This window comes from Centruroides sculpturatus, unplaced genomic scaffold (genome assembly GCF_000671375.1).
Source record: "Centruroides sculpturatus isolate CEXI.00-Female unplaced genomic scaffold, Cexi_2.0 scaffold1574, whole genome shotgun sequence".
NCBI lineage: Eukaryota > Metazoa > Arthropoda > Arachnida > Scorpiones > Buthidae > Centruroides > Centruroides sculpturatus.
The window spans coordinates 120,681-132,981 of record NW_019386307.1 but is presented as its reverse complement, the minus strand read 5'-3'; the positions used below and the strand labels follow the sequence as shown (position 1 = coordinate 132,981).

At 31.7% G+C, this 12,301-nt stretch overlaps 1 protein-coding gene across 1 annotated transcript; it reads left to right on the top strand.

The window, feature by feature from the left end:
- The first annotated feature begins 385 nt into the window (after window positions 1-385).
- On the top strand, window positions 386-1,369 carry LOC111614486. The gene has a single exon (XM_023355861.1). The coding sequence runs from the start codon at window positions 516-518 to the stop codon at window positions 1,281-1,283; it is 768 nt and encodes a 255-aa protein (XP_023211629.1). The 5' UTR covers window positions 386-515; the 3' UTR covers window positions 1,284-1,369.
- Window positions 1,370-12,301: the final 10,932 nt, after the last annotated feature.

The window sequence follows — 12,301 nt, the reverse complement described above, 5'->3', positions numbered from 1 at the left end:
ACGCCCTTTTAGCTATAGCTGGCATCACACCTATCCACATCACCGCAATGTCGACAACGTGGAAATGGTTTATAAAAAATGAAAACATTTGGAAATTAACACCAGAAGAAATTCAAAAGAAAATTAAATATAATATTCTCCCCAGGAACATAACAGAAATCCCAAACATTATTAAAAACACTGAAATTGATAAAACTAATAACAACATTAATATTGATACACATCCTGCGGAGAGGAACTTATATACAGTAGACATGGATTATGATGATAAAGACGAAAACCAGTTTCACTGGATAGCGTTCACGGATGGATCAAAACAAGTTGATGGAGTGGGAGCAGGTGTATATATAAAAAAACAGGGTACTAACACCACCAGTTACCAAGCCAGCCTAAAGCTTGCAAAATATTGCTCAAACGGCCAAGCGGAGATTTGGGCAATTTACTATGCATTAAAACACATAAATGGAAACCTCGATAAATACAAAGGAAACATTAAAATCTATGTTGACAGCAGAATGGCACTGCATACATTAAAGAAAAACAGAAACATCACCATGCTGGGCAGTGAAATGATTAAAGAAGCCCAAAAGGTAGCAAACAACAGAACTATAAAATTCAATTGGATCCCGGCACACAGAGGCAAGGAGGGTAATGAGACCGCAGACCTCCTGGCAAAAAAGGCATGTCACCATAATACAAACATCACGTATAAAAGACTACCGAACTCTGCACTCAATCATCACCTAAGACAATGGGAAATAGAAAAATGGCAGAGCGAATGGAACCAATCGAGCACCGGAAGACATTGCTTCAGTTATATACCATACATAAAGGATAGGTTAAAAAATAAGCATTTTAGGATAAGGCACGAAACCACCCAAGTATTAACGAATCACGGCAAATTCTCTGCCTATTTGCACAGGATTAAAAAAACAGATAATGGAAAGTGCCATTGTGATGGAGTCAGCGAAGGGGACGCAAACCACTACATCTATGATTGTAACATCTACGACCAATTCAGATATCCATTATATAGAGAATGCATAACACAAGGAGTTGGATGGAGACCCCAAGCAAATGAAATATTTAACAGAAAGGAAATCTGGGAACAACTAGAAAATTTTGTCAGGAAAACTAAAGCACTGCTACCTGACTATCACTACAACATGGAAACTCAAGGTACTAATTCGGATCTCAACAATGACACTCCGGAGGAATCGGACTCACAAAGGAGTGAGATCTTTAGCAGTGATAGTGAGGACAGCGACTACGACTTATATTAGACTCTACAGGGCTTCAGGACAGAAGACTTGCTATTATTGTTGCAGCCTTGTAAGTAGCAAGGCTTCACAATTCCAAGTGTATTATGATTGACCACAAAGACATTGTAAATAGTGTATATACTCAATCCTGTTATATAATTGTATCACAGGTATGAAAGAATTGTACTGTTAGCATGCAAATAGCATGTCTTGTACTCCATTGTCATCCTGTTAACAAGAACAAACTATTTATATCATGCAAAATGCATGAAATTGTTGCATTCATCTGTTTTCATGTAAACCAATTGTATATTTTGTTGCAAACTGTAACCTTTATTTTGCTTTTAAAAAACAGAACCCGATGCTGGCGCTCGTGGGACCCCATGGGGGTGACCCCAGTTGCACTTATTTTCCGACTTTCCTATCTCCCTTTGTTTCTTCTTCCCACTAATTCTTCTCACTTTTCTAGACCTTCTTTCCTACTTCTTAAGGGTTAAGTTTGTAGTACGACACAGACAGCCCTCTAAATCTGTTACTCCATCTGTATTTTTATTTGTTCAACAATTATTGATATGATGCAGACGCTCAATAATCCGACACTTTCCTTCAATTTTTCCCTATTTCTTTCCCTCCTTACTTACTATCACTTTCTCTTCTAATTTCAATTTCATAATTTTTAATTTCTTAGAAAGTCATTGCACATACAGACAACTTCTATACTCTTTTAATGTAATGTAATGTATTGTAGCCTATATAGTTCCTTTAAAATATCAAGATAAATGACATAAATAAATAAAAAAGAAGATTGTCAAATTAAAAATTTTCAATTTACCATAACAGAATACCGTACTTTCATCTATACTTTTAAGGAATATTAATATGACTATTTTGAAAATTTTTTAACATTATGATAGAGGCCATAAAAATTTCAGTGTACCTCACACACACAGTCTAACATTCACACATATAGAAAAAAGTATCGAATCTTTCGCATATCTCGAAATTTGAAGATGTCATGAGTTCAAAAATGTAAAAATTTGAGGAGTTATTTTTTTTGACCGAGTTATAGCCTATATAACAGTTATAAAAGTAAAAATTATCGAATACATATTTATATATTGACTGTGTCATTACTTAGAGAAGTCTTTTAGCTTTGGAATAATAAGTTTGTACGTTCTATCTTTATTAGAACTCTATTTATCGAATTTTTTATTCTGAGGTCACGTGATGACATCAGAATTTCCGGGTCTCTTTTGGTAACAAGTCCGCCCCTGGACGGAATCAGAGTCGGGGTCAGATGGTAAGGAAAAGACAGAGTCGTAGTCGGAGCCGGTAGATTTTTACGCGACTCCACAGCCCTGGTTATTCATTCGAAAACTCTAAATAACGCATTTTTCACTATAATTGTATTTTAACTATGCAGCGTATTTAAACCAAAATAAATTGATATTACAAATATAATTTAAAAAGTGATGACAATAAAGCTTGACAAATAAAACAATGTCATCGAAATGAAAAATTNTCAAAACATGTACAGCAGTAAATTAACTAGACAAAACCTATTTTGTCTAGTTAAAACTAGAATTTACCGCTAGTCAAAAATGAATTTGAGTTAAAACTAGTTTTAGCTAGACAAAACGGGTTTTAACAAAGACATTTAGTATAAACTAGTTTCAACTAGTTAAAACGCGTTCTAACTAAAAACGGGTTTTGACTGTAACATATATATATAACTCGTCTCTAACCTCAAAGTAAGCTTTTTGTAATTTTATAGTACTACAGTAAGACCCGTTAAGATGTTCTCGCCTAAAATATTAGAATGTGTATGGAGACACGATTTAGTTCAAACACTGACGCTTAATAACCAACTCTTGTGTTAAACCATCTGACTCCGATTTAAAAACCACTGAAATTATTAGGCTTCAAGGTGAACAAAATCATGCCTCACACACACAGTCTAACATTCACACATATAGAAAAAAGTATCGAATCTTTCGCATATCTCGAAATTTGAAGATGTCATGAGTTCAAAAATGTAAAAATTTGAGGAGTTATTTTTTTTGACCGAGTTATAGCCTATATAACAGTTATAAAAGTAAAAATTATCGAATACATATTTATATATTGACTGTGTCATTACTTAGAGAAGTCTTTTAGCTTTGGAATAATAAGTTTGTACGTTCTATCTTTATTAGAACTCTATTTATCGAATTTTTTATTCTGAGGTCACGTGATGACATCAGAATTTCCGGGTCTCTTTTGGTAACAAGTCCGCCCCTGGACGGAATCAGAGTCGGGGTCAGATGGTAAGGAAAAGACAGAGTCGTAGTCGGAGCCGGTAGATTTTTACGCGACTCCACAGCCCTGGTTATTCATTCGAAAACTCTAAATAACGCATTTTTCACTATAATTGTATTTTAACTATGCAGCGTATTTAAACCAAAATAAATTGATATTACAAATATAATTTAAAAAGTGATGACAATAAAGCTTGACAAATAAAACAATGTCATCGAAATGAAAAATTGCAAATATTTTATATAGGCCTATACATCCAGAAAAAAATTAACGAAATACATATGTTATTTTTGGTATAGGTCTGAATTTGTTGCATAATATGAAACCTTATGTTAATTAATAAATCATAAAATACATTCAGAACTATATCATACATTAATATGGTAAAAGTGCTGTTAAATATTCAAATTTCACACTTATGAGTACTTGTAACACAATACCTTTAGTTACACAATGTGACAGTCATTACATCTTATCGTCTAATTATTACAGAAGATGAAAACTCACAATTTGTTACTAACGCTGTAATGTATTTGACAATTATCACAATATTATTGATGTTTAAATATTGATTTATTTGCTAAAAATAAGCGTTTATCATTAGTTTACATTAAGACAGAAATCAAGAGTAAATATATTACTAATTATTTCTCTTCTAAACATTTTACATTCTATGTAAAATTCATAAATTCTCTTTCTCTTTCTCTGTGCGTGTGTTGAAACGGTGACCTTTAAATTATATTTTGAGATAGCATGAAGTGTTAATTCTAGACATTATCTTATTATTCTTCTATACGAAATATGATAAATATTAATGAATCTACTGTGATATAAAACAGTTCTTATACACAAATGAGAAACTGCAATTTCTTGCAGTACAAAATTATACGCTATTTCTTGCCATTGATAGTTATTGTATATGAATTTAATTAAATTGTTGACCGATACGTAGCAATAACAATAAGTTGTATTGAATATATTTATGAATAATTACATGTTTTATATGTGCTACGAAAATGTGTTTCAGGTATGGTTATTACTCTTAATGTCGTTTGTATTAACTGGAATTGTTTTGTCTCAAATTATAAAGAAGGCAAATAATCTGCACGAATGGAAAGAATATTGGACAATGAAAAAAATCATTTGGTTTTTGTTTTCAACTATTACTCACCAAGGTAAAATGTATTTCCAGTTTTCCTTAACCCATAAAAGTGATTTTTTTCATAGCAATTTACATTCGTATTTTCAATTTTGTAGGATTACATTTAGATTACGCCACTCGAGTTTCAACAAAAATTATAATCGGAGTTTGGCTAATTACCGTATTTGTCCTGGGATATGGATACAGTGGAGTTTTAATATCTTTCCTGACTGCTCAAAATTACGAACGGATTCCAAGAAATTTTGATGAATTAGCTTCTGCAGTAAAAAGTGGCGACTTCTCTTGCGGTACATCTAAATTTGCAAAAGGCTTTTATTTTAAGGTATTTAAAATAACGCAATATAGCATGTAATTATAATTGGTTAAGAGTAGTATAATAGTAATACACTAGTTTAGTAAAGTGTTCGTTTACTAAAATTGTTCAAAAAGTAATAAAACAAGCAACGCGTTGCTGAACTATCCCGGTGACAATTAAAACTGTGTATATGGCGCCACCTGTTATCATATTTTATTAAAACAGTTTTTATAATTTTAATTATTATAAAATGGCAAAAACCTGAATTTTTAGGGCAAGAATGAGTTTTATAAAAATTTAAATTGATAATAACGAGTAAAATCGTCATTAATCCGACCCTACTAAAGATACAAACGACCTCCATTATTTCTACTCTGACGTTTAAGTGTGAAGCTCCGGAAGTGGGACGAAATTCACGCACAGAAAATGTTTTTAATTTCATATGAAAAAAAGATTTAATACGTAATAATTATTATTTAATATTGTAAAAGAAACCATCAAACGCAAAATGAATATTTTATGTCCATATAACGAGGAGGGGGGCCAATTAGAGAGCGGGGGCAGATCGGCATCGATCTATCGGAATGTTCGATCTGGGACCAAGAAGAAACTTATAAAAACCACGCAAAAAAAGGATGTGACGTTCTTGGTTCGTAGTTCTTGGCCTTTGGTTCGCAGTGCTCCTCTCCAGGATNTAAAAGAAACCATCAAACGCAAAATGAATATTTTATGTCCATATAAAAACATATCTTTAGAAATTTCTGATAAAAAACGAATTTCTCAGAAAGAAACAGTAGATGAATTTGAGTACTTAGATCGAACATCTTCGATGGGAATCAAATTGTCAGTCGGAGTTGTCTCACCCTACGACTGGGCTCCGATCTCGTTACAATTCGTAACGAAGAGGGAAGACCAATTAGAGAGCGGTGGCAGATCGGCATCGACCTATCAGAATGTTCGATCTAAGAAAAAACTTATAAAAACCGTGCCAAAAAAGGATGTGACGTTCTTGGTTCGTAGTTCTTGGCCTTTGGTTCGCAGTGCTCCTCTCCAGGATTCTTGCCATCCGGATGTTTTCCCACGAGAACTTCTCAGATATTCGGAGGACTTGTCTTCACCCTTCCGTGCCATCAAGATCGCTAAAGTCCACCTTGTAGACAGAAGACCTCTGTCCAAATAGTGTTGTGAAGCTTGGGGTAGACGTCTTCACGCCACCATCGCCGGAAAGAAAAACTACCGTCAGAACAGTTGAACTTTTAGTGTTACGAACTTGTTTCTCGACTTTTGGCTAGGTGTTACGCCGTTTTAAGGATTTGTTGTAAGAGAAATTTTTATATTTAATAAACTGTTTGTGATGGAGGACCTATCTCAATAAGTTTTTCCACTCCCACGCGACAGTGCTGACCTCTCGACTGTCGTGACACTTTCTCCCCAATCGGCAAACCTCACATAAGCATCAAAATTAAGCATCATCGATCCCTTTCGTAAACACACTTTTGTGCAAAATTTCAGATATTTTCGACAAAAAGAACAGGAGTTGTTAAGCTGCAAATAGGGTAAACAAAATCGTGATCTCCACACACACACACACTAAATATTTATATAAACAGAAAAAACTCTTAAAGTTTTTTGCATTTCTCGACGTTTCAAGTTGTTCAGAGTCCAAAAACTTAATAATCCGTGCTGTCATTTCTGATCGATTACCATACTTCCCTCTCATATATATTGATAACAGTCAAAAGTGCAAAAATAATCTCTTCTAAATTATATACGTTTCTTAATTTCTTAATACGTTCTTACTTACTCCTTAAATTTCAAACAGTATAAGATAGAATTCTGTTATTTTCTCAAATAACTTTTGATAATTTTTTATGCAAGTTATTAAATTAATAATAAAATCTAAATTTTTTAGCAAACAATTTCTAAAAAATACATCACTTGAATGACACATGTTAATTCAATAAACTGGTCTTAAGAGAAACAAAGCCAAGTCGACTGTGGCTCTCACCTGCCTGAGGAGGCAAATCAGACCAAACAGAAACTGAAAATAAAGATCCAATCAAAAGCGATTCTTTCCAATCTATTTAATTCGACTCCCAAAAATTAAAAAGCACTGTATTATGAAGGGTCTGTTTGGTTGGTAATGGTTTTTTTTTTTTTTTCTAAACTTGTAAAAATTATTCCGAGGGTATTATACGTCTTTATTCAATAAGATGGGATGACATCAATTTTGTGTCATTTAGGTTACACTCAAACTATACGTATAAAATACCGTATTTACACGTATATAAGACGAGGTTTTTATTCATTTTTCACTGCTTTAAAAACATAGGTCATCCTATACGCGCGAGCAATAATTTTCGTTTTTCGTTTTCGCAATAATTTTTGTGACCCGTGTATTCGCATTTTTTTTTACCGGATTCTCATGTTCTAGTGTTTAAAAACAAAAGTATTTTATCTGGGTCGTTTGAATCGTTCTTCTGTATTGTCAGAAGTAAAGATGGGTAGCAATAGGAAAAGCAAAGCCTTTGAATTGAATTTAAAAATTACGTGGGACCCCGATATAAGCCACGTGAAAACAGATGATTATTCGGAAATCAGAATTCGGAGAGACTCATAAGTGTAGTAGACAAAGAGTGAATTCGACTGTTAAGAATTGGCAAGAAATGTTTCTGATTGTCCAGCTTTACATGGACAAATTATGTTGTCGGTTTTACAAGATTTTTCCTTGAAATTTAAAATGCCAGTAATTTATGCGGAACAATGTGTGCATTTACGTGCATGTGATGTTTTATTTGTGATTAAACGAAATAAAATTAAAATTGTATTAATAAATGTAATTTTCTTTATTTCTATCTTTAAAGTCACACTTCGTTTTATATGCGAGATCGTCTTAGATGCCAGTAAATACGGTAATATGATTTAAAAATTTTGCAATATGTAAATTTATTTAAATTTCAATAATTATATGTTTTTCTTTAGTCAATTGTGTAAATAATATTGAATTTGTGCTATGTATTTACTATATATCGAAAGGTAGTTAAGGTAAGGTCTCTTTTTCGAACGCTAATTAGAATGTATACTAGCAATTCGAAGCAACCAAAGCAACTTTCTACAAACAATCACGGTCACGCATTATTGTCAGTAGTTTTCTCGCGATTTAATTTATGGGATTATTACTCTGTTTTCCTGATAATACACTACAGTTAGAAGTTGCCATTGTCAGAAGCAGATTCTGACAACGTTGACCTTAGATGGCAGTAATTCAATATTTAATATTTTCAGTTTTTTTTATAACTTATCAATTAATGATAATAAAATATCCAATGAATATTTGTCAATAAATCACATTTTATTACTTCACTTCCTTTGTCACAAGCGGATACCTGTTTAATTCAGTAATATTGCAATAAAAATATTTATTCAGCCAGCCATAGAAAAAGCTAAATTATTATGAAAGTTTTAATTTTTACAGGAAAGTCAATCTGGAATGGCAAAAACGTTGAGCTATCACATTATACAGAAAGGCAATTACTTCAATAGAGCGGATGCTGTCGAGAAAATAAATAACGATCGTTTTGCATATATAGACAACATTGAATACATAAACACAGTCGTCAGAAAGGAACTGAGTGGCAAAATAATAACGAGTAAAGACGAAATTATATCGTATCCCGTTGCCTATGTCTTAAGAAAAGATTTCCCGTATAAGAAACAGGTTAATAAAATGTACGGTTAATTATAATTTTTTTTGTTAACAAAAAATATTAAAGAATAATTATCTTAATCTTATGTTTAAGTTTCATTTCTTTATTTGTAGCATACGTCGATTGTTTGAAAGTGGAATAAGTGAATTTTTTAGAAAGAAAAAAGAAAGAATTCTGATGCATGAAAACGACAAAGACGTTAAACCATTAAACTTGAATGCACTTTTAGGAAACTTTGCTCTTTTGATTACAGGTTACGTATTATCTATTATTTGTTTTTTCGGAGAATTATTCGTGAGAAAACTGAAAACGATCTCGACAGTACGAGAGATAAGCGTTTACAAGTAGTTTTCTATTATTGTGCCGTCAATGGTTATTATGCTTCCAATCCATTTATTTGTATATTTTAATTTTGACTTATAAATTTTGTTGTCTATTGGTTTATAAAGCAATTATGGCAATTACATATACATTATTTCATTGTTTTTTACATTTCGAAAAATAAAAAATACATATTCTGTCTAAAATATAAACTTGAAATGATTTACAAAATAATTTTATACTTTATCTTGTTATTGCTTTTAATTTAATAATAACAGTCAATGATATGTGGCAAAAGGAGTTGGACTGCGCTGGTACAGGAAGGATATGTCACAACTTCATACTTCCCTTGTGCATCTTAAAAAAGCCAAATACTTCAGCCCAGATGCAGGGGTGACCCAGTGCCTTACAGGACACGGGAACTTCGCATCATACCTGCACCGTTTTGGTAAGCAGATCGATAGCACCTACTATTATGATGGACAGAGTGAAGACGATGCGTTACATTTTCTCTTCAGCTGCAACAAATACAACCAACAACGTGCAGAAATCTTTAAAGAATGTCTCCAAACAGGACTCAACTGGCCTCCCAATCCTGCAGACATTCTCGATAACAAAAAACTATGGATAAAAATGATAAACTTAGGCCCACGAATTACATTAGCCAGCGAGATGAGTGACACGGCCGCATCCCACATCTGAATTGATGATAGAATGGCTGATATCATTTAAGGTAGGCGGCTACTCGCCCAATTTGTTCATCCGGCGATTTGACTGTACTGTGCATAGGCACATTAGACCCACTGAGTTTATATCTACTAGATTCTTCTTAATGCTAATTTTATAATGTATTATCTCTTGTCAACCCAATTTACAGCACTATCCATGTAAATACACGACATAGCCATATCAATAACTAATATTCATGTTTTGTTCTATATCTAACTTTATATAATAATACTCCACTCCTTTATCGAGTGTTGATATTTGTACAAATTATATATATATATATATGAAGCGGTCACAAATCACGTACTTTGTACCCCTTTTGCTGTACACACCCGCCCACATGCACAAACTTGTCATGTTTGTTTTTATACTGTTTCATTGAACATATTTTGTATTGTCACTGTATTTTTATTTGTTCAACAATTATTGATATGATGCAGACGCTCAATAATCCGACACTTTCCTTCAATTTTTCCCTATTTCTTTCCCTCCTTACTTACTATCACTTTCTCTTCTAATTTCAATTTCATAATTTTTAATTTCTTAGAAAGTCATTGCACATACAGACAACTTCTATACTCTTTTAATGTAATGTAATGTATTGTAGCCTATATAGTTCCTTTAAAATATCAAGATAAATGACATAAATAAATAAAAAAGAAGATTGTCAAATTAAAAATTTTCAATTTACCATAACAGAATACCGTACTTTCATCTATACTTTTAAGGAATATTAATATGACTATTTTGAAAATTTTTTAACATTATGATAGAGGCCATAAAAATTTCAGTGTAAACTCATGTTAAGAGAAGTATTAGTACTAATTACAATCCTTTGCCAGATATAGTGTAAGCGTTATGTAACGTTTACACATCATCCTGTGTGTAAGAACGTAACACAATTTTACCAAATAAAATTAGCGTAACAATTATCCTAATATTCTTAACTCAATATAATCTGAATATCAATAATAAACTTTAATTTCTCGCTAAATATAGCATTTTTGTACGATTTAATTGAAAAAGTAATTTAGAGTTCTGTTTAAAAATATTAATCATCATCTTTATAAATATGTTTAAAACAATTTCGAGATAACTGTGTCTTATATTTGTTTATTCAAAAATATTTGTTATATGTTGTGTAGTGTGGACTCAGTTGTATATTAACATATGCATAATTAAAGTTGTTGTTACAATGTTATTTATATGAATATTTTTTATAATATATTGCGCATATTTTAATACATTAATTTTTATTGTCGACGAAAACAGTTCAAAATTTTTATTGTACTGATCGTTTTTCTATACTCAGTAAAAAGTAATATAATATACAGAACTACAAATTACTGTTTGCTGTGTTAGTTTTCATTTGCAACTTCCACTTAATTATTGCAATTATTTTAAACATTTACTAATAAAAATAACTAGTTACTGTAAGATATTATATTATGAATTAAAGGATTCCTGCAAAATATCAACATTGTTTTTCTTATACAGATTACGAGAGAACAATGATGATAATTTCGTGTATTATATATATTGTATATTTTTATAAAATCCGGTTTCAATATTGTAACAATTTTGTCGAAAATTCATTAANGGCAAGTCACTACTAATTTGAGGTGAAGAACATATATTTTAAATTAAATAAATGTAAAATATGATTATAAATTGTAGCCCGGCATTGTGACGATGTCACAATAAATAAGCAGTTATATTATTGATGTTATTTATCTGTTTTGTGTTATCCACAGGGCTGTGGAGTCGGAGTCGTCAAAAAGTCCGCCGACTCCTACTCATTTTTACTTCCCAACTTATTATGTATATAAAACGAAATAGCATTGGAATCGTGTCAAATTTGACCCTCCGAGTTTTTTTTTTTTTTTCGTTTTTGCAAATCTACACGTTTGAAATCTCCCGAACCCCAAAAATGTCAATAAAAGGTGAAAAATTCGCGCGCGTGTGTGTTGGCGTCTAATTTGTTTAATTTACTTATATTCTGGTCTGAGATATTAAAAAATATTTCAGAATGAGTAAAGTTTAAGAACCGTAATGTGGCATTGTAGCTTGCGTATAAAACGGCATTAATTAATAGTCTACTATTAAAATTTGGTTCATAATTAAAGGTCGACAGGATGAAGACATAAAAGAGGTAATGTGTCATATCTCTTAATGAATATTTTATTTGTTATTAAACGAAATAAAATTAGAATTGTATTAATAAATCTAATTTTCTTTATTTCTATCTTTAAAGTCACACCTCGTTTTATATGCGAGATCGTCTTAGATGCCAGTAAATACGGTAATATGATTTAAAAATTTTGCAATATGTAAATTTATTTAAATTTCAATAATTATATGTTTTTCTTTAGTCAATTGTGTAAATAATATTGAATTTGTGCTATGTNACTTTTATTTTTGTGGTTTTAATTCATATGTCGGGTTATAATATGTATATAATTGGTTTTTATATGTTTTAGTTGACTGAGGAGGGGCAAAAACGGAGCCCGAAACGTGTATAGAAACG

Bases quoted from the DNA above. Each gene is read 5' to 3' on its own strand.
- LOC111614486 (XM_023355861.1), top strand. From the start codon at position 516: ATGGCACTGCATACATTAAAGAAAAACAGAAACATCACCATGCTGGGC.